Genomic DNA, 24,365 nt, shown 5'->3' with positions numbered 1-24,365 from the left:
GCGACAATCATTTTGGACATAAGTGTACATCTATCTATTGCCCTTTTAGGCCCCCTCCAACCACACGCTCGGAGCATGTTGCTTTCTCCTTTGTAGCAGCCTGTATTCATATATCTCTATATTTGAAAAAAAAAGTCCTGACTGAGTGAGTGTCTGACTGACTGTTCAACGTTCCAAGCCAAATAGCTCAAGCTAGAAACTTGAAATTTGGACAAGACATACAGTAGGTACCACTAGGAAAGGAATTTTGGAGATTCGACGGGGCAGTAGGAGAAGAGGGATGGCAATCACTTTCTTAAAATGCCCATATTAGTGTTACACACGAAACGAGACGAGAATTTTTTTATTGTCTCGTCTCATTTTTTTTGGTAAAAGTCTCGCCTCGATTCCCAAATGATTCTCTCTCGTCTAAAATCGATTCTAGACAAGCCTTTTCCGTCTCCTTTCGAACATTTCTCGCTTCGTGTGTCGTAAATGTATATACAGTAGATTACCGACTATCCGGTCTAATGTTGCAGAAGGGAAGCCGGATTACAAAAATGCCGGATACATTGGAGTACTATGATTACTCACTTATTGCTCCACATATATCATTAAAAACACATTTTTTACATCACATTCCGGTCTTATTAATATTACATGAACACTTAGTACAGACAGGGTTTTGTTAATATTGTAACATACGTTTAAACAATATTATACGAAAAGGAAGTAAAAAAGAATAAGAGTAATTGTACACATTAAAAAAATAATAATAATAATGTCTAATTTACTTGCAGGAAACATCAAAAAATGTAAATCAGGAGTTCTTAACTTTTGCCCTGGCGTACTGCCATAAGTGGTAAGGATCACCCTTAGCGGCTCGCGTACCAACGCGGGGTTAAGAAAACATAATGTACGCTGTACATCCATACAATTTCAAAGTTATTAAAATTTACTAGGCATAAAAGAGTCAAAGCATATAATTTCTAGTTCTTGAAAATGTCCTTGATTGATAGCTGTTTCTTCTTGGCATAGTCGCGTTTTTATGAAAGCGTTTCAAGTTTAGTAGATCGTTTACAAAACATTTCTCACTTTATTAGGGAGTTTTCTTTCTTTCTTTCTTTTTCTGTATCTTAACAAGGCTGGATAGTGCATAGTCTACTGTACTTGACTTTTGGAAATAACGCAAACATAGTCTTTGTCACTTCGTGGAATAATTTATTAATAGGATCAGTGGTGGCTCGTTTCTGAACCCAGCATGATATGCGCAAAATAAAGTAGCAATTTGCTTTGAAGCTATATGAATACAATATTCTGATGGACTGTTGGATATCTCCGTGCCGTTCTATTCGCTTGGTTTGCACAAAATTAATTTAGGAATTCGGGAACTTTTATTTTGATACATATCAATGATAATAAAATATGATTTGGCCCCGCGTGGTGTAGTCGCTAACACTCTAATCTTTGGTGCGAGCGGTCCCGGGTTCGATTCCCGGTGGGGACACTCAGTCGTAAAAGTGTTTTTTCAGGCCAGCCATCATGAGTGAAGTTTTTTCTGAGTTTCCCTCACTCACACTAAGCAAATGTATATTATGATAAAAAGGCCTTGTATCCATCTTAAACACAAACTAAATACAACTTTCTTACAAGGCTGTCTATAATCTATTATAAATTAACTAGAAATGTTACAGTTTCGGAAGTATATCACTTCCTTCTTCAGACTACTACTCCAGCTGAAATCATAAAGAAAGAGGTAATGTTCTATGTAGAGTTTTGGTAAACTAAATTCATTAATGAGTGATGATGGAAGAAACACAAGAAAGGGGACCAAGAGAACCACGAGAAAATTTGCAAACACAATATTAGCCATCAAAAACCCACATGACCTGGGTTAGAATGTCATAGATGAAAACTCTACCACTGAGCTGTCAATCACTCACTTATTAGTTTTATTAATTATTATATTAATATGAATTAATGAATTCCTGATTATGTTACTTACTGAACAATTACATTATATACTTCGTAAAAGTAAAAAATTATAAATTTGTATTTACTGTATGTAGGTATATTGACAATAAGCTAGTATTATCAGAATGCTTGTTGAAGGTTTCTTTTCCTTCATTACCTTTCGTCTGGTTAAAAAGTAGTTTGCAGTGGTTTGGAGGGCTGCAGGTGGAAAATGATAGTTTCAGTCATACTAGCGACTTTTTTGTGTGTGAAAATAACACCTTCCTCATAAAGCAGTAAATAACTGCAGTAGAAATTCTCTACCTAAGTGATAAGACATCTCCAACTACAAGAAACTAATACTAATTATATATTCATTATGGTATTGTTTTCCTTTTTAATATTTTAACAGCTACTAGCTAGGGATGGCCAATTCCGGAATTTTTATTTTCCGGTATCAAAAAAATAAAATCGGAAAAATTTCGGAACTTTTCCGAATTTTCCAAACTCCGGAATATAAAATTTCCGATGCCGAAAAATAAAGTTTCCGGAATTCGGATTCCGGAAAATTTTGGACATCCCTTTGTAAGGTATTTCAAACATGAATTTGGGATCCAGGTTAGGTTGTTGGATTTTAAATCTGTTGCAGGTGAAAGTGCAGCGATATTGTCAAATCATCATCTCTCATTCATCGGGAAAAATAACTTAGAACACATAACCGTTGGTTTTTGTTTCAACAATTGAAATGCGAACTTTGGGGAGTGAAGAGAGGAGAAAGAAATAACGTATTCACACTTACCAAGAACGAGCTCGGTAGATCCATTAATATGTTTGGTTGTGGTGCCCTCATTGCACATAATTCTATTCAAAGAGCGGTTGATATACTTCATATTGAATTGGAAGCATTAGTAGTTAAAATTTATAAATACTTTCACATCTATACTGCACGTGTGACACAGATGAAACAATTCTCTGAATATACTGAAATAGAATACCGTAAGATTTTGCAGCATGGGAAAACAAGATTTGTTTCACTGATCCCAGCAATTGAGAGAATTTTGCAAATTTTTGAAAGCTTGGAAGAGTATTTTAACTCACAAGAAATCTGTCCAGCTCTAATCAAAAACTTTTTTGATGATGAACGAAGTGAGTTCTACCTGTACCTATGGTTTGTTCACGCCCATCTATTTTTGTTTAACAAAACTGTTTTAGCCATGAAGAGAGACAAATAAAGTGCCACTGATATTGCAGATGCACTCCAAAAATTGAAAGAAAATCTGGAAGAAAGAAGAAACTGTAATCTTGTTCCTGTTGGTGCAAAAAATCTTTTAAAAAATGTAAGAAAAAAGTCAGCTAGATAATATCAACATTCAAAATAACTTCAAGGCACTCTATGATCGTGTATATCTTACATAAAACTTTGGGAGAACAGTTTTGGCGATGCCAATGACTATGTCTGTTGGGATAATATAGAAAAAAGAGTAGAAAAGATAAACAAAACTGTCGGAAAAGGTATGATAAATATAGATGAACTTTTTTGACGAAGTTGTCGTTGCTAAAATATTTTAGACTTCTAAAGTGGGAACCTGGAAAAGAGAAGACAAAGGAAACGTCAAAAAGCTATCGAATGAAGAAAAATGGATGTAACTCTTCAGCCATGCTAAATAAAATGACATCCCAATGTGCAAAATTCAGCTGATAGTCGAGTACATCTTTTGCCTTCCCGGACCATCATCTCTAGTAGAGAGAGTTTTCTCGTTGATGAATAACGCTTGGGCAGATGACAGAGGTTTGACGCATCAGTCAACAATACGTGCATTGATGCTGCGTAAAGTAAATTTTGGACTTACTTGCTGTGAATTTTATAACAAAATAAAAACAAAAAGGACATATTGAGAAATATGCAGTCAAGTGAAAAATATGAGTGATTTAAAAAGCAATCTTAATAGCACTGCTCTATTGCATGTCTGTAGCTGACAGACAGACAGTCTGCTACAAGTTTGCTTAAATTTGGCAAATGGCTGGCAAGCTCCTTGGAATTAGCTTTAATTGGAACTCATATTGTATAAACGTACCAAATGCTGTAATAGAGAAAAAGTAGCAATGTAATAAACATTGTGGTGTATTTTAATTCCCCTTTAGTGTCCCGGTTAGTCAACAAAAAATTATGGCAAGCCTACATAAAAATAACCGCACTGCACGAGATACACAAAGCAATTATCCAAACAAAATCGAGACAAAAATATCAATCTCTAGCAATTAGTTTGTTCGTAGTTGTACGATATATTTTTGTGAATACCGAGCGCAGCTGATAACGGAAATGATTTATTTCTTGGAAGACGAGTGGTTGAGCCCACTGTATATCCTCCCATAACATCGTTCCACTGATAATTCAAACTTAATTCATTCGACTTAACATCCGAATCTTACAGAGAATAACCACGAGCTATTAAAAGTTTCACTTTTTTTAAATTTTAGTTTGCTCTGTGTTATGTCACAATGTTTTGTTATGGATAATGTACTAAACTACGCACATACGTAGTTTTTCAATTGCTTATACTAAAATATGAAAGCACCAACAAATATATCACAGTAATATGGCACTTTAATGTTTAGTAAGCAGGGTTGGCAAAAACCATGGTTTTTATTGAGAAAACCAAAAAACCAGGTTTTTTGGTTTAAACCTGTTTTCTTTTGTTTGTTTGTTTAAACCAGGTACTTTTGGTTTAAATAATTTACTCTATGTATTTTATATTAGATATGGACAGAAATTAGTTTGATTCGCCTTGGTGTTATTATGCAACAACAAGGTTATGCTGGAAGAGGTCACATAAGCTAAAGCGGAATCCAAACCGCTTCTCGGCTTCATCCAAGAAAAATTGTCCATTTCGACACGAAACCGGGACTAATTGATCACAAATGCGATTGCCGACTCACTCATGAAGGACTCCTGATTAAAAAAAAAAAAAAAAAAAGTTGTACTGATCTTTACATAGGCCTAGTTGTTATTATAATTGTCAAGAGTCATTTCAGAAGGACAAAAAGATAAACAGTTACACAAGTAAAAACATTATACAATTATATATAAATTGGGAAACTCCTGTCTTAGCCATTGGGAAAATCCTGTTATTACTTTAAATGTATTTGTATATAAAATTTTAAGGTCAACGTATCATAATCACTACGCTAAAACTGAGGTATTAAATTACAAATTTGGTACGTAGATTTCATTCAATAAAATTAAAACAAAGTCAAATCCAAGCTGATGTTGGAAGCTACGTAGGCAGTTGATAAATTTTGCCAATTTCTATCAATATGTTTAAGCAACCTTGGCTTCTTTATAACACAACAGGCATTCAGGCAAGTAGAAATATATAATTTGGTTTCGTTTCGTATGTTTAGGCTTAACATCCTTATGAAATACCAAGGTTATCACGGAGAAGACTTTCGCTTAAAGGGACACCTCGAATCGCTACTTGGTTTACACTTGAAAGATGGGTTGTGGTTAGACCGAGAATTGAACACGGGATCCCTTGATTAAAAGGTGAAAAGTAGATAAACGTAATGCAGATGGTTTCATATGTGGAGATGTCGTCATGAAGTTCACACGATTTAAAGCATTTTTCGTTCTTTTTTGTTTGGTTTAAAGCAGGTGGTTTTTGTGAAAAAAACAGCTGGTTTAAATCAAGGTTTAAACCAGCTAACCTTGCTAGTAAGTGTAGATCACCCGATCTATAAAATAATGATATTCCTAAATATTGTGCACTATTTAGGGACACAATTGAGTTGTTACAGTCCTTGCAAACAGATTTAAAAAAAAAAAAAAAACTATTGCACCAAGGACAATTAGCTTACTTCTACAAATTTGAAATGAAATGAAATGAAATCTTTAAGTTTAACGTCCCACGGTTATGCCGGTTAGGCTAAAGGAGACGGTGATAATGAGAGATGAGTGAAAATGGTGGAATGAAGAAAGTGGGAGAAAAGTCCTTACGTCGCGAGCTGGGATCGAACCAGGGACCCCAAGCACCGGAGGTGAACGCTCTACAACTGAGCCACCGCGCGCCCTTTTTACAAATTTCTTTGCTGTAAACCTACAAATGATGTTTTCCATAAGTAAAGGGTATTTAAAAAATCTAAAAGAATCTAAAGCTTGATTGTATCGATACCGTATTGTAATGGCACAAAGGCAACAGCACAAATGTAAGTGAAAGATATTACGAGAGCAAGTCAAAAATTATCAGCAATGTAGCTATAGCTTTTCTTATATTGTTCATTCATATTAACCTTTGTCCTCGTTTATTTTATTGTTCTACTGTTGTGGTCATGCTATGAAAGCTTGATCCTAATTCCTCCATTTGTCTTTCTTTTGTTGCAGATAGATCATGGCCGCTATATTAAAATTTGGACCAAGAGGAACAAGGAGCAGTGATCCGGTTTTTGTGGTCGGAAGGTGTATCAGGAGCTGTATTCTATCAAAGACTTTTGGAACAATACCGAAACAGTATCTTGTCGCAACGGAGTGTCTACGAATGGATTGAAAATTCAAAAATGGTCGCACAAGCCGGGACGACCATCTACAGCTCCTTCCTCGTGCGTATTCATTCACTTCATTGCGACAAGACACTATTCCCGTATTGTGCCAAAAGCCTTTGATAGAATACAGCTCCTGATACACCTTCCGACCAGAAAAACCGGATCATTGCTCATTGTTCCTCTTTGGTGCAAACTTTTAATGGAGCGGCCATGATATATCTGCAACAAAAGGATGACAAATGGAGGAATTAGGATCAAACTTTCATAGCATAACCACAACAGTATAGCAATAATATAAACGAAGACAGGTCAGTATGAACAATGTAAGGAAAGTTATAGCTACATTGCGGATAATTTTTGGCTTATCCTCGTATTTCTCTTTTAAGAGTAATGGAATTTTCACACAGTTTAAGTAAATAGCCTAGTACAATTGCACTACAGGATCACTAGTTCTAAATTCACATATTTTCTTTTTTTGTAGGATATTTTAATGTTGTCCTGGATGCTTCTGGTTGACGCAATGGACAATAAAGGATCAACAGATAGAGGTAACTCAGTTTATTATGTTTTCTTTTAAATACATATACTCCCATCAACAATTGTAGCAATATCCGAGCCTGTTTATTATTCAGTTATATACAGTATTTACACTAAATATACACTGTTCATTATACATATATTTATGTTCTTGATATACTATAAACTTTCCACAGTCTGGATGTACACAGGGTTAAAAGTGGGGGGGACACGGGGGACGACGTTACCCCACTTTTAAAAAATATCTATGGTGTCCTCCCACTTCCTAAAAAATTACAATGGACAAAGATAGGCACGAAGGACGGAGTGACGTCATGCGTCTCCCTACCCTTTCAGATTCACTTTCACCTCTGGATTAACACAACCTGCAATAACTAGTTTTGAATGTAGTATCTCAATTTACTGTATTGATGCCTTATGTACTTATGTCCTATTTTTCTTATCATCAGAAAAGATGCAGCAACATATTTATTATATGTGGTGGTAAGTTATTAGATCGTGGATGAAGAACACAATAAAGAACCAAAGTCCAAAAAATAAGCGATTTCATAAGAAACTTTGAGTTACAATGTATGTAAATGGAACTTATTTTTTAAAAAAATAATGGATTATTCATTATCATGATAAAACCGTTTTCCGGGTCTGCTCTTGTCGTCCAACCAATGGATACTTTCAAAACAACTGAGCTTACCTGGTTAAGACACTGAAGAACATCTCCAAAAAGGAACTACAGAACTTTCCCCGAATCGTTCTCAGGTCTTGACAATAAATCTGCATAAAGTACCAAGAGGTTCGGATGTCTCGTCTCGAAATCCTCATGGACATCCAGACAATCGCTTAGACCGTGACACACAGAAACAATATGAACACATGAGACGAAAACACATTAAATAAAGTAATAATATACTTATCACAACATTGCGAGCGGTGATTGTATTCGCTGAGAAAAAGCAAAAAGGCTACTACTCACCGCAAAAAATATGTAGCAGAATTTTCTTCTCCATGCAACAGGTAGCGCTTTCGGAAGATGCTACTTCCTTCTTCAGCCTGTGGTAGACTTCAAAAAGAATAATATAATGGGGACGCGGTGGCTCAGTGGTAGAGCGTTCAGCTCTGGTGCTTGGAGTCCCGGGTTCGATCCCAGGCCCTACCAAGTGAACCTTGTGGTGGACAAACACCGTGTGCGTGGGTTTCCTCGGGGTTCTCCCGTTTCCTCCCACTTTCTTCATTCCACAATTTCATTCATTACTCATCATCACCGTCTCCTTTAGCCTCACCGGCATAAACGTGGGACGTAAAACTCAAAGATTTCATTTCATTTTCGGTTATAATGACTCCAATTTAAGTTACTATTAAAAATAAATTAGGCTAATAATTGATATAATATTATGTTTACAATTTTTTTTTGGGGGGGGGGTTAGAAGCAAACGTTCTGTTAGGGGAGACTTTTTACTTGTTTGATTGTATTAAACATGTTTTAAAAATGCTCATGTAAAGTTATGTAACTCTGCATTGGTTTGGCAGAAAAATGTATACCTGCTTAAAACTTTAGCCCTTTACAAGAATTTCCTCTTCTCGCAAATTATAAACTTTCACTAACCTAAGACACATATAACTCTATTCCTAATTAAAATGGAAATATGATTTATATCTCATTTGAATTACAATTGAATGGTCTTTCCTTTGGTATAAGTTTCCTTTGAATACTCTTAAAAAAAAAAAAAAAAAAAAACAGAAAATAATAAAGGGAAGTTTTGGAAATTTCCCGTCAAAAATGACTTTAATCAACTTAGCAACACTGCTTCGGAGTAGGGATGGCCAGATGGATCCGGATCTCGGATATCCGGATCCTATAATATCCGGAATTTCGAATCTTGGATCCGGATCCGAAGTTTTGTATCTTGAATCCGGATCCGGAATTTTGGATCTTGGATCCGGATCCGAAGTTTCGAATATTGTATCCGGATATTCGGTTCCTCTATCCACACCCGAAATTTCGAAGTTCAGATTCGGACTCCTGATTTGAATATTTTAGGCCTTAGATTGAGACCCAGAACTAAAATATCCATATGTATAAAATAGGTGAATTTTATCTAACTCAGTGGGAAGACAATTCAATTTAAATGACAAAAGATTACATGAAAATCTCATTTTCACATTTTTCGGGGTTAGACCACTGTTGCGCACACCCCATCATTTAGTCTTTAGTATATCTTTAAACGTACTACAAGTATGCCACTTTCATCTCAAGTCAGTAATTGTATAGATCTGCCTTTTGTTATATATTAATCGAGTTAGGATTAAAACTCGATTGTTTGTGAGACCTATGATAATATTTTCAGATTGAGTTATAACGTTGAAAAACTGCATAGTAATGCTGCATATCTTCTTTGTGCCACATTGGAATTTAATGTAGTCTATTTTATACAGTCGGCTCTTATGATTAATTCAATGATCTGAACTCCTGCAGCATTACGCTAAAATCATGGATGTCTTTGAATTTTCGTCATTATTTCTATTTTTTATTACGAGCAAAATAAATATCATAAGCGGCATTTTACATAATACATATAGACGCAGTTCAGTCAGTTGATTGCTTAAAGTTTATAGCAAAGCTATTACATTTCTAAGACACTGGCGGCTTTAGGACAAAATCCATGGCTTTCCCATAAAATCTTAAATCTCTCTATATAAAAAGGGCAAAGTCCTGAGTGAGTGAGTGACAGATCACCGTACAGGCCAAATCGCTTAAGCTACAAACGTGAAATTTGGACAGTTTATAGGCTTTGTGACGTAGGATACTACTAAGGAAGGACTTTGGGAAATTCGACGAGGAAGGGGGAAATGGGGTGGAAAATAATGATGATTCTTGACGTTAGATACTTCAAATTTGGTATTTGGGTTTCTCATTGAAAATAATTTGATACTTGTTAAAGTGCTTTTTGATTTTTAAATTAGAAGGGGCAGGGAAGATGTAGAAAGTAAAAGAACGGGTGGTAATTGCAATTATTGCAATTAGTATAATAATATGCCTATATCTTGGAAACTTAAAGGGTTAGAAACATGGAATTTGGTATTTGGACTTCTCACTTAAAATAATTAGATACGTATTTCAACGTTTTTTTTATATGTGGCCCAGAAGGGAAGAAAAAGGGCGAGAAGAAAATTAAGTGGAGATTAGAATTATTGTATTAATATGTTCAATCATTTAAGGTTAGAGACTTGAAATTTGGTATTTGCATTTCTCATTGCAAATAATTTGACATGTGTTTCAGTGTTTTTTGACGTTTTAGTAAAAAGGAAAAGAGAAGAGATGGAAAGGAAAGAGGGTGGGGATTGTAATTATTATAATAACATGTCGATATATGGGAACCTTTGAAGGTTAGGAGCATAGAATTTGGTATTTGGACTTTACATTTGAAATAATTAGGTATGTACTTAAGCGTTTTTTGATGTATGTCTTAGAGGGGAAGAAAAGGGGCGGGGAGAAAAGACTTTTATATCTCGGAATCCTGGAATGTTAGAGAAATGAAACTTGTTATTTGAACAAAAGTTCGTTATGAAATGAAATCTTTGAGTTTTACGTCCCACGTTTATGCCGGTTATGCTAAAGGAGACGGTGATTATGAGAAATAAATGAAATGAAGAAAGTGGGAGGAAACGGGAAAACCCCGAGAAAACCCACGAGCACGATGTTTGTCCACCACAAAGTCCACACGGCGCGAGCTGGGATCGAACCAGGGACCCCAAGCACCGGAGGTGAACGCTCTACCACTGAGCTCACCTAAGTCGACAGTTTTACTCAATCAAATTTGGAGTAATTGTGACATATTAAGGCACGAAAACCAAATATCAACAGAATGAAGAGAACGCAAGGCTGTCACACGATCAGATACCAAAAGTGTCTTAAAATCTTATTTTAAGCATAGGAATGAAAATCACTTTGTCAATAATTTCGAAAATTTTGCTGATTCGGAACACCCGAATTTTCTGACACGGAGTTTCGAATCCGGATCCAAGATCCGTTTTTTCGGATCCGGATCCAAGATTCGTTTTTTCGGATCCGGATCCAAGATCCGTTTTTTCGGATCCGGATCCAAGATTCGGATTTTCGGATCCGGATCCAGTGTCCGGATATCCGGATCCAAAAATATCCGGATCTGGCCATCCCTACTTCGGAGATAAACAATAAAAAGTTTAAGTTCACCCCATTACATTTCAAAGATAATGTATGAACGTTGTGTTTGTTACTCCAACCTCACATAAGAGAAATTCAGTATGACCTCACTTGTGTTAAAGCAAGTGAGTTTCATTTCGCATTGTGAAATTACGGCAGACTTCCAAATTACGCGAACTCAATACTATAACTAGGTAGTAGACCCATAACTCCCATTTATTATTTTCATTTGCAGATTTTTCTGGGCATTACTGGGATATGTTGCCTTAAGCCCGTCATATATAAGGGATGATATCCCTCTGGGAACATATTATCTGGGGGAGGGGGAAGGAAGGAAATGTCCTCGGACCTGTATGATTGTTACCATCGTGGCGTTTGCTTGTTATGAATGAAGAAAACCCAGAAAATCTCACTCAGAATGACTGGCCTGAGAAAGCTATTACGCCTTTACAACTGAGTGATCACACTGAGAATCGAACCCGGGACCGCTTGCACCAAAGGCGTGAGCGTAACCTTTAGATGCAATAAGGGTATACGATCAGAGATGGAACTTGTAATTTGTACGCCAATGCAATATTAAAAAATGATTTCTTGCACATTCTTACTGTCTTTGATATATGAAGATTGATATTCAAACAAGATGGTAGTATATTCTGCTACATCCGATTCCACGAGAGGAATAAAGTTGGAAATGGAACGTATTCTTGCGGTACCGAATCCATATCATCGGGGTCGCAGTGGCTCAGTGGATTACCCTAGCAGCGAGCAGAATGTTCAGTTGTTCGTCTCGTTCCGGTGTGCAACCTATCTGGTAATAAGATGTTTCTTTAGTGCTTTGCATTGAACGTATTTAGTTCATTTGTGGTGTTTGAAGTTTTCTTCACACTTATTATAGTGTCTTATTGTGCATTCAAGATTACTGAGTTTAACTACGTACTTCAATGGCAGCAACAAAAAGTGTCAAATTAAACTTTTGTTCGATAAGCATACAAGTGTCCGCCCAGATGTCAGTCAAATCTATCAATGGCCGGTTACAACCTTTCCGGGTATCTTTGATAAAAATCAGTGATTTTCAGTTAAATTCAAAGGAATACGCGATTTATCTACATTTTTATCATACGGAAGACTGAACAATCTCTTCATACTGTGTCATCAACCCTGGAATTTAAACGCACGAATAATACAGTGAGCCAAGTACATACTATGCCAGCCTATGTTAACATTAAAACTGTTCGTGTTTACGACTTCCCTCTTGAACTTCCGTTGAATTTATTGGAAGAACCACTTAGTCAATATGATCTAGTCATTGAAATTGAATGCCAAAATTGGAACCCAACTTTTCCTCCTGGTATTGATGGTTGTGTTCGTATAGTGCAATTAAAACTTCAAAACCATATTCCATCAATATGATTGTGCCAGGTTATAAGGAAGGTGTTTCGTACCATAACCAACACATTACCTACTTTTTTGGTTTGGTGTGCACAACAATATTAAGGACCGTAATCCTTTGTCATCAATAATACTGCCAACTTCAGGTACAACTACTAGTCTTATTCCTCCTCTGCAAGGCCCTCAAGAGTTCCGCAATTGTGTAAGCCTACTCTCTTAGGGTGTTCGATTCAGGCCCTCCCAAATACTAGTGCACACCTATACCCCTAGAAGTTTGTAAATCTTTTGTACTCGATAAGTCCCCTCCGGACCTCTCAAGTATCAGTCCAACACCCTTATCACTGGAAATTACTAGTGAAACAGGTGAAGGATATCATACATGATTATTATTGACGACAGATACCAATCTGGAAGATACAACAATTTCTGCACAGCAACCAATTGAAGCAGAAGACATCAATCAATCCTTACTTAGTGAATTACGTAATTTTACCGATTCCCATCTTTACACTCTTTAGTCGGAAAAATCACCTGGAAGCAGTGATTGCTCACACTCCAACATGTAAACGTCGTAAAGTATCAAAATTATCTACTAAATAATGTGACTCTTCCTGAACTAAATACAGTTTAGTCGATGTTCCTAACAAGTCTCAACGTGTATTACAATCAGATAACGCCACTTCTAACTGAGTTGACATCAGTCTGTGTTTCTGTGCCAGTGATTATTTTCTGTTTTCACACAAATGTTACACTTCGTTTTTCGTTTTTGTTCTCGACATTGGTGGCTTGCATAAATTGTTCAACCTATGCCTCATTTTGCGTTGTCTTGGTGTCACTTTATACTGCAAGATCTTTATAATTTTTTTCTTCCTTCAGTTATTGCATCTACATTTCGTAAGTATATATTATTCTATGTTACACCATTCATTTATTGTCATTTTTGCGTATAATTATTATGCCACCAACGCTACACTGTTTCAAGTATTTACTGTACTCAATCTGATCAGAGAGTCTTTCTGTCTCAGTTTATTACCAGGAGTGAGTGTGAAGCTGTTTCACTTTAGAAAGTCCTATTTTCGGACCTGTCCTTTATGCATGGCTATACAGCTATTGTAAATGTGAGAAACCAGACAGGATCCGCTGTACTGATAAAGGAGACCTTAGTGCTGATCGCACTGCTTTTGACACGGAAGAACGAGTAATACTTTGTTACATAGGAGACATACCCATTATTTCATTTTATATCTAGGGGAAGGTAGTCGAATTCTGCGCACACCTGTTTCTTGAACTTGGAGATCATTTACGACAGATTTGTTGTTGCTGCAACGAAGGAACCATTATTAGTAACTAACATTAAGGGAGAGAAGTCCTAACATTAACTCAAACATTAAGTCAAATGTTTAGGCTGTAAGTGGCCATTGAATTATTTCTTCAAACAAATTAAGAGGCACGTTCTATACTTTATATATTTCTAGGCAGTTTTTTTAATGTTCCATTTATATTGTATAATGGACATTATAATCATGGCAATTCGAGTGCTAAACAATATTTAATATGTCGTATTTTCGTGTTTTTTTGTTAAATAGCGGAGTGGGGTTATTCTGCGCAAAATCGATGGGATATTCTGCGCAGTGCGCAGAATTGCACCTCAAAAGTGTTTATGTTAATGACAAGCGTACGTAATAGATCCTCAAAATATCGTCACTCTTTCATTACAGATACCGAAAAGAATAGAAAGAACAACTACGAGAAGTGGTTATGCAGAGAAACAACTATGTTGTTAAAAGTGGGTGTGCGATTCGAGAAGTTGGAAGATTTGTACGGAACAGCAGAATATGCTATTCGTCTAGGCATGAAAACTGGAAATACGGTGTAACTCTCGGAAGGAAATCACTGTTCTCGCGAGAACAAGAACGTGAATTGGTGGACTATGTGATCATCGTTGCAAATTTACTTTTTGGTATCACACCTATAGACCATTGGCGTTTGGCATACGAATTTCTGAAGCAAATCGAATTGCCCATAATTTTGATGGGGACAGGGCCGGCGAGAAGGGAGGGTAGGAGGGGCCAGAGCCCTGGGGCCCAGGTCCCCAAAGGGGGCCCAGCGGCCGAGGATAAAGAATTACTAAATGTTGTATATTTTTTACTCAGTTCGCTTCCAATCAGTGCACTTTTTGTGTAACAATTTTTGTGTACTGTGGTCTTGCAAAGAAATGACAGATGACCAGATCCAAGAACAAGAAGCTGCACTAATTCAGCGATAGCCAAAAGATTTAGGAGATTATCTTTCTGATGAACTGCATAGCCTGAAATTGATATATTCGGCCAATTTTGGTGATAAAACGCTTTCATCATGGGATCTCCTAAATAACATCAAAACTTTGAATCTAGAAACTTTATTTCCAAATCTGACAGTGGCCCTTCGTATATTCGCCACAATCCCTGCTACCGTTGTTAGTGCAGAGCGCTCTTTCTCTCTGTTAAATAGAGTAAAAAATGTTTTACTCTCTACAATGTGTCAAGACAGATTATCAAGCTTAGGCTTGTTGGCAGTGGAGACAGAACTTAAGTGATCAAACTGGATTCTATCATTGATGAATTCGCCCTTAAAAAAAAAAAAAAAAAAATACTATTAACATCACATTATTAATCACATAGTTAATTTGAGCAATATTTCATTGAACTAAATTAGGCCTAATGCCTCATGTCTCTAGTTAAGGAAGACTAACTGCATAGCTTACTTCTATATAATTATTTATAGCAACAATTTGTGCAAAGATATGCATAGTACAGGGTAGGTTGGATGGTTGAGAACATTTACTTTCTCAATTTGTATTAACTATTTAATACTTTCTTTTTGTATTACCTTCACAAATTAGTTTGTTTTGAGCATTTGATTGAGCATTAGGGGAGAACTTTTGCTATTACAAATAGATAAGTTACTTTTTTTCTATATTTTGATACCATTGTATATATATATATTTGGTCTAGGAATTAATTCGTGCGGTTGGTACGCACACATTGAAGCTGTAGTACAAACACAAAATACATAAATACCTTAAGAAAAATATTGTCCATCGCTAGCCACCACTTTCGCCCATCTGTCAGGCGTGGCGAAAGAAGTCCTCATCCTTGGAAGCGATCCAGTCAGAGACCCATGTTTCGATATCTTCTGAAGAAGTAAACCGCTGTCCAATCAAATCGTTGTTCATGCAATCGAACAAGTAGTAGTCCGAAGGAGCAACGTCTGGTGAATACGGCGGGTGGGGTAAAACTTCCCATCCGACATTTTCTAAATAGGTTTTGACCGGTTTTGCGACATGTGGGCGAGCGTTATCATGTTGAACAATAAGTTTATCATGTCTGTTCTCCCATTCTGGTCGTGTTCTGGCCAGAGCTTGCTTCAAACGCATTAATTGTCGTCGATAACGTTCTCCATTCATAGTTTCACCCGGTTGCAGCAGCTCATAGTACACCACACCTTTCATATCCCACCATATGCACAGCATAACCTTTGCACAGTGAATATCTCGTTTTGGTTGTGATGGACCTGGTTCACCTGGTTTCACCCAGGCCTTTTTTCGTTTAGGGTTCTCGTAATGGATCCACTTCTCATCACCCGTAATAATTCGATGCAGAAACCCCTTTCTGCTCTGTCGTTGAAGCAGCAATTCGCAAATGGTTTTTCGTCTTTCAACGTCTCTGTCTTTCAATTCATGTGGAACCCAATGTGACATCTTTTGAATCATTCCCATGGCTTTCAAGCGTTTGGAGACTGTTGTTTGATCAACGCCTAATGCTGCTGCAAGTTGTTCCTGCGTTTGACACGAATCCTGCTCGAGCAATGCTGTCAATTCTTCGTCTTGAAATTTTTTTGGCTGTCCAGCTCGCTCTTGGTCTGCCAAGCCGAAATCACCACTTCTAAACCGTGCAAACCACTTCTGACACGTTCGCTCAGCTAGAGCATGGTCACCATACACTTCCACCAAAATACGATGACTTTCAGTCGCACTTTTCTGCATGTTAAAGTAATGCAGCAGGACACCCCGCAAAAACACTTTATCAGGCACAAATTGCGCCATGTTCACTTAACTACAAACTGGTGTTGTTGACGCTTTAATCCACTGCCCTATACTACGAACGATACGCGATGACAGGGGTTTGCAACACATGTGTGGATACACGGACCTGTGGGACGCTCCGTTCGTTGCGCCATCTCTTGTCCACCCGCACGAATTAATTCCTAGACCATATATATATATATATATATATATATATATATATATATATATTCATTTTAGTTTTGAAGCCTTCAAAAATCTTAGAACCAACAAGTATACGGTCTAAACAAAATCATAAATAGTGAATTAATGTTTTTTTTTTTTTTTTCAGCGAACAGTGAACATAGGTTAGGTTCAGAGTTCTTATTATTCAGTTATTTGGAGATATAGCAATACTGTTTAACATGTAAATTAAACGCATTAATGGTCTAATAAAGACTTCAAAATAAGTCTTAATGTTCATTTTAGACTCATTTCATACCCGTCCAAAGTGGTAAGTACGTAAAAAGTCATAAGGAAACATGTAAGGGGCCCGGGATTGCTCAGCCCCGGGGCCCGCGACCGCTCTCGCCGGCCCTGGATGGGGATACCGAAATTGCTAGTATGGACTAGTTAAGCCTGTTTTTTTAAAAAAAATCACGAATAAGCGTAATGAAACCTGAGGGAGTAAGTTTGAATAGGATAAAGGATTTCAATGAAGAAATCGTGACACTATTCTTCAGTAAGTTGGAAACAGTAATGAAAAAGAACCATTGTCTCCTAAGTAGGATTTTCAATCTGGACGAAACGGGTATTTCGAACATATAAAAACATGTTAGAATTTTAGCACCTAAAGGTCAGAAACAGGTAGGAACTGCTATTTCGTACGAGCGTGGAAAGACAGTCACTGTTGTGTGTGCTTTTAGTGCATGTGGAATCTTCGTCCCGCCCATGTTTATATTGCCATGGCGTCGCGTGTCACAACAATAAAAAATGAGGTCCAATAAGGCAATCTGTTCCTGCAGTAACAATGGATGAAGTAATAGATTGTTTATGCAATGAATTTATCACTTTAGAAATTTTGTGCGCCCATCTACGACTGGTCCAGTACTTCTAATACTTGACAACCATGCTAGCCACATTTCACTCCTAATTCACATCTATTGTTGGGAAAATAATATTATCAATATCTCCCCATACATGTCATAGGATTCAGCCGTTTGACATTCCTTTCTACGCACCACTGAAAACAATGCTCTCTATTTTAGAAATCCCTTATTATCACACGCTTATTGTTTCAATGCACTCAAAAATATGTATTTTTTCAGTGATGAAACAAGTAGACAATAAAGTACATAGTAAAACTTGTAGCCCCCCTTGTCGTTTTTTTTTTCTGAACCCACTCCACTCAGTGTTTCTTTCAGAAACAATGTTCCGGGGGACACTTAGTAGAGATATTCTGGGAGGCACTGCTGGTACTATTCTATTTATTATTATACAGTATTATAGACGTGTTATATTAGTCTCCTCCGGGGGGCACTCTCAGAGTTCCGGAGGAGGGGACAGTGCCCCCCAAAAACATCCCCGGAAGAAACGCTGACTCCATATAGATATATATCTTGTGACAGGACACGCTGCCCCATCAGCATTTGTGCACCCGTTGTTTTCGCGAGTTTTGCGTTTCGCTCACTTCAAGCGGTGACTGAACGCTCCGCTCAGTAACCTTCTGAACTCTACCTGAGCTGTCTAAACTTTACTGGCAACATTGACAACACATGATCAGGGAGCAGCAGGTTGAATCGACAGCAGTGTGAGAAGAGGAGCAGGTGGCAGGCAGCTGGAGAAGAATAGAAGAGAAATGCAGCTGAAAAATCATTTTAAGTGATGTAATAGGAAAGTAAGAAGCATAAGAGGTACGATGAAATGTAAATACGTGCTTCAACCTGCCGGTGAAGGTAAGAAAAACGAATGTGCTCGAAAAATAACAAGTAAGCCGTATTTGTGAAGAAACAAGACCCTGCAAGTAAACATCGCATGTCACGTACTAATGTCAACGAAAAGAATTAAAACAAGTAATATGTGTATACGGTATACGACACACTAAAGCATGCTTTGCACTCGTAACCTTATAGAATTCTTTTGATATTACCGTAAAAACATATGCGCATATAAAAAGTAAATCTAAAATATTGGTACATTATTTATATAAGCCGACATAATAATATCCATTTCAAATACTTCATTCATGACCTAATCTATTTTATTGGATACTGCATATCAGTGCTACAAAAAGTAAATATAAAGTTTCTTGCGCCAGTCAATATTAGTAGAAGTTAATAATTTGTAGACACTCTAAAGGATCAGTAAATATAGAACGTCGTGTATATAATGAGCGCACAATATGAACGCATTCCTTTGTATTGAATTATTTTAGTCGTAAGCTCAAGTTTGAAACATATATACATAAAAAGCGCTTAAAACAAAATCAATCTATATTTGATATAGGCCTATATAATAGCGGAATATTACTTCAAATTATAGCTATAAAAATATCTAACAACCACAGTAGTGATATAACATCGTTACATAACTGCATTATTTCTGAAAACTGTGCTAGCTAACATATTTATCTGTGAAGAATGTTTGAAATATCAGTAATAAGTTGAATTCAATTTAAATAAAAGTTCGCCAGTCGCGACTATCAAGTGTCAGTCCATCACCTTGCATTCAAATTATTATTTCACTAGTGAATCATCTGTTCAGGCAAAGACAGAACTGAAGATAGAAACAATTATATCAAGCGGCAAGTATAATGTAATAGTTTAGTGCATCCGTAAAAAGGAAATAATTAAAAATAAAAATAAATAATAAATATAAAAATAAATAAGAGATCAAGCTTCTCTAAAACAATTCTTTCTGGACTTATGAAATAACATAATTTGCTACTGTCGTCTGGACTTTCCTTTATTCTAAAAAGACTAAATAGTAGAGAAACCTTATTGCATGTATTATTATTTTTTTGTTGTATATAGTATTTTGTATGTTTCCTTGTTTGATATATCTTATTTCTTTTAATTACTTGTCAATCTCAGTTTTATGTTGAACGGTATCAATAATTAAAGTGAGTGACGTTACCAAGCCATTATTGAAGCGACTATTTACGTCAAAAGATTGTTTATTTGTGGCGAGCATTATCTGTGTATATGAATACTATTTTGTGATAGAATGTGGTATTATAGAAACAAATATAGTAAATAAATACGTATGGTTTTTAATAACAAGTTTACGCAAGTGTATTCTGAAACTTTTGAGTCTAGATTGCATCATCTCTCTACGTCCACGCTACGTCTGACAACTTCGGGAATTACAACGTTGTGGATATTTGTATTGAAGGCTCGAATGGTAAGTTGTCGATTACGACCCAAGAGTATTGTAGTATTAATTTTAGTATTCTTATTTGAGTTCACTATTTCTTGATACACTGTTTTCGGAGCGTGCGCTCCTGCTACCGAGATTCCGGATAACGGGAGGTTATTAAAATTTTGGTTCATATTTTAATCACTAATACCCTCCACCGTTACCGTCACCGTTACATTTTAGATTATGAGACTCAGACGCTTGTGAAAAATAGTTGCAATCAAGAGTGTGATTTTCGTGGACTGCTAGTTGTGTAGTTTACTTCGTCGTAAAAAAAAGTGATCATGGGTGGAAATCGGCGTAATCGACAAAGAGACAGTGCAAATGCAAGCGAATCTGGTGGTGCGGCCATGTCAGACTCAGATCAAGTAGTATGTTGTGAGGATTCAGCTAGAGATGAGTATCATGTACAATGTTGTCTGTGTGATCGCTGGTATCACCGCGTGTGTAGTCAAATGACGGAGGAAGAATGGAATGCTCAAAATGAACTCGAGGATGATGTACCTATTGAAGCATTATGGAAGTGCGGACAGTGCAAACCACGTAAGGTGATGGAGATGGGAGAACGAAGTTTGTCTTTGGATGCAATGGAGCAGATGCTTATCCGAATGTTTGAGAAGTATAATGAAAAGGGACAATGCGAGTTGAGATCGAAGATCAAGGAAGATTTTCAGATTGAGATGAAGGTCATTCAGGAGGATTTACAGGATAGTAGAGAGCAATTGGAGAACAAGATTGAAGAAGTTAGCAAGAAGTTTGACAGGACGAGCGCCGTGTTAACTCAACAGGTAAATGAATTGTCACGAAAGATGGATGGAACTCAGCAGGAGATTCAAGATTTGAAGAATACTGTCTGTAAACTCGAGGAAGTAGCAATGCTAACAGAGAAAAAGGTGAGTCAGCAATTTGAAGAAGTAAATAGAAGAATCGATCAGGTATCGAAGAGCTGTGTTACAGGTATGGCACAATGTCAGGACAGGATGCAGGATGAGATTGCAGATGTGAAGCATGAGGTGTTGCAGATGACTACCGCACAGATAGATGATCGTTTGGCCAAAGAAGAGTTAAAAGTCCTACAGAAGACCGATGAATGTAGAAAGGTGATAGAAGAGGTTTCTGCGAAAGTAATTAGAGCCAACGCGGTGATAAATAATCAACTGCAAGACTGTCGCGCGGAAGTGAGTCAGTCGAAGGCTGTCATGTGGCAAAACACTTCGGAACTGTGGAAAGTACAAGAAAAGTTGGCTTGTCAGGAGGTAGCAATCGCGTCACTTCAACAAAGGATAGAGGAGGAATGGCGAAGACATAGTTCAGGCGTAGAAGGGGAAACAGAAGTGAAGCGGCCATACTATCCTGCTCAATCTCCAAGCTTAGATGGGAGGCGCAATAGAAGTGATTCCAGTGGTACCTGCTGTGGAAGAAGTGCCCTCAATAGTACGGCGGCTTCTCGGAGCAAGGAACCTGAGGTGCACCCAAGTTATCGGAGAAGACGAAGGAGACGGATCAAGACCAGTTCGTCTGATGAGAGCGGGTATTCAGAAGAAGATGGATGGTCCCCGAAGACGGAAAGAAGAAGGAACCGACAAAGAAGACAACTTCCTTCTAACGGTAACGAGAATGAAAACGCCAGAAGACTAACGAACCGTCGCGGAGTCTATTCGGAAGCAGCTCAGGACTACAGGGAGGAAATGGAAAAGGAAGAAGACGAAAAGGAACTGAAATTGCGATTGACGGATATAAAATCGTTCACGCACTATCCACCAGAGAGAGGTGATTTGTCAGCTCAAGCATTTATCATACAATTTGAGCGAGAGTGTGCTCTAATGGGGGTGCTACCTAGTCAGGCGCTTAAGGTATTACCGTTCATACTAAGAGACGCAGTGTTGTCATGGTATTATTCAAATGTGAATAAGTTCCTCACGTATGCCGACTTCAAGCAAATGTTCTTAAGGCATTATCATTCAGAAGATGTGACATGTGCTAAGCTAACGCGCCTTAAGACTGTGCCATTCAACCCTAAGGTTGACGGGAGTGTTGAACGTTTTGTTACGAATCGATTTTGTCAGATTAGGGACTTGGATTCACAGAGCAGTGAAGTCCAGATTTGCAACACTATCATAACTTTGCTACCAGTTCAGTATCAGAGACAGTTGGTTTCAACACGAGGCCAGGAGTTAGCAGAAATTCTTGAAACAGTCCGACGACTTGAACTGATTCACGACACATGGGAAGCAAGACGGAAGACAGGAAGAGATGGCGCTAGAAGATGGGAGGACGGTGAAGAGGTGATTACTCGTAAAGTTAAGGTAGGAGCTATATCGAAGGACCAGGAGGATAACAAGACAGAGCCTGCGAACAGAAGAGAAGAATCACCGTACGAAGGACGAGATGGTGCAAGAGGACGCGGGAACTATCGACGCGGCAGACGAGGTGGTCGTGCACGTTCTTGGAGAGGAAGAAGACGGCCAGAAAGGAAGTGGTCCACACACGAAGAATATGAAAGAGATGACCCGAGATCCTCCCAAGAGGATATTCAGCACCGTTGGGATCCTCGGGGAAGTCCAGATTCAAAAAACTAAATGAAGTATCCACCTCGCGGGTCGGAGGTAGGTACGATTTGTGTTGTGAGAAGACCCATGAGAAAAGTGTAAGTGAGGATATACCTGAGGAAGTGTATAGTGGTGTATAGTGTGTTTGAGTGTAGGAATGAGATAAATATTTTTCGAATTAAATTTCAATGTATAGCTTGACAAGAGTGGGAGTATAACACAGATTGTGAGAATATTGATGACGTGAAGACTGACTTTGAACGAATAAAAGAATGGTCTGGTATCATACGAGTGAGTGTGTTGGATGAAGTTGTACAAGCACTTGTTGATAGCGGTGCTGAGGTGACGTTGTGTAGTTTAGAGTTATGGAGAAAGGTTACGAAGATTATATCACGTCCGAAATTGAAACCAGCACCCCACGTAGTTCTTGTCGATTATAGTGGAACCAGGAAGAAAATGGTGAAAGGAGAAGTATATCTTCCTGTGACAATGAAGGGAATACAGACGGATGTTCGAGCTTTTGTGGTCGACGGGCTCAACCAAGATCTTCTACTGGGTCGTGATTACATGAGCAAGTTTCAAGTCAGAATGAATTTTGGAAATGGCATGGTAACCGTTCAAACTGGGGAACAAGAAGTCGTAGTACCCATGGTTCAAGCGAGGGAGGAAGAAAGTACGTGTAATAATATGATTAATGAGTTGAGTGTGGATTACCATCTCCCTGTAAACGTCATAGAAGAATGGAGTGAATGCAAATGCCATCCAGAGGAAGTATGCAGCTCACAGGTATGTGGATGCGATCATGAAGATCTGAAAGAAGTTTTAAATCAGTGGAACAGCGTATTGATTCAACAAGAAGATCCGTATAATGAAGCTAGGTCAAGGCAAAGAGAAGATTGCAACCTGAGACGAATTACGCTGGCACAAGTAAAGGATCAAGCTCTTGTGGAATCTTTGTATGACCCACTTGTTCAGGAGATTCAATGTTCGGCTTGCTGTCCAAAGAGAGTGGAAGTCATGGAAGTCATGTAAGAAGCGACTGAAAAGAGTCTGTACGCTACCCCAGAAGAAGTGAGAGAAGTGGTGCTGAAAACTCCTATTGCTCCAGAACACAAGGAAATGTTGTTCAATGTGCTGATGAAGAGAAGAAAAGTTTTCGCCCATTTCCCAGGAAAATGTAACAAGTTTAAGTATACAATCCAGGTTACCACTGAAGATCCAATTGTGAAACGACCTTACCCAATTCCACTGTGTTATCGAGATAAGGCAAGGGAGCAGATCCAAAAATGGTTGCGTCAAGGTATCATTGAGCCTGCAGTGTCAAAACATCATCATCCCCTGGTAATAGTCAGAAAGAAGAACTTGGATGAGGTTAGAGTCTGTCTTGATTTGGTCCAACTTAATAAATTCGTATCTTTAACAAATCTGAAGGTCGAACGCCTCGATGACCTCTTTGCAAGATTTAATGGGATGACCTGTGCAACGTCCCTCGACCTGGTGCATTCCTACTGCCAGATCGAGTTAACTGAAGACTGTAGGGATCTTGTCGCATTCTCTTTTGAAGGCCAAATGTACCGGCATTGCAGAGTACCCTTTGGTTACAAGAATGGTGGAGCTTGTTTAATGGCAGCGTTGCAGAGAGTGTTGGGAGCTGCTATTCTTGAAAAGATCTTACTGTATATAGATGATATTTTAATTCCAGGGACTGATCCAGTAGCTCATATCGAGTTGTTAGATCAAGTATTGTATAAGTTGGAGGAAGCAAATATGACAGTCAATTTAAAGA

At 37.8% G+C, this 24,365-nt stretch overlaps 1 protein-coding gene across 1 annotated transcript in view; it reads left to right on the top strand.

Moving 5' to 3' along the window:
• Positions 1-24,365, top strand: part of LOC145680347 (uncharacterized) — a 116,207-nt gene that overhangs the window by 33,964 nt on the left and 57,878 nt on the right. The window contains exon 2 of the mRNA XM_081750744.1: positions 6,950-7,016. Within this exon, the coding sequence (XP_081606870.1) occupies positions 6,950-7,016 (67 nt within the window). The remainder of the gene's footprint in view (positions 1-6,949; positions 7,017-24,365) is intronic.

This window comes from Thermobia domestica, chromosome 1 (assembly GCF_964235325.1).
Source record: "Thermobia domestica chromosome 1, izTheDome1.hap1.1, whole genome shotgun sequence".
NCBI lineage: Eukaryota > Metazoa > Arthropoda > Insecta > Zygentoma > Lepismatidae > Thermobia > Thermobia domestica.
Note: the sequence above shows the minus strand (reverse complement) of the source record. Positions and strands in the feature narration are given on the sequence as shown.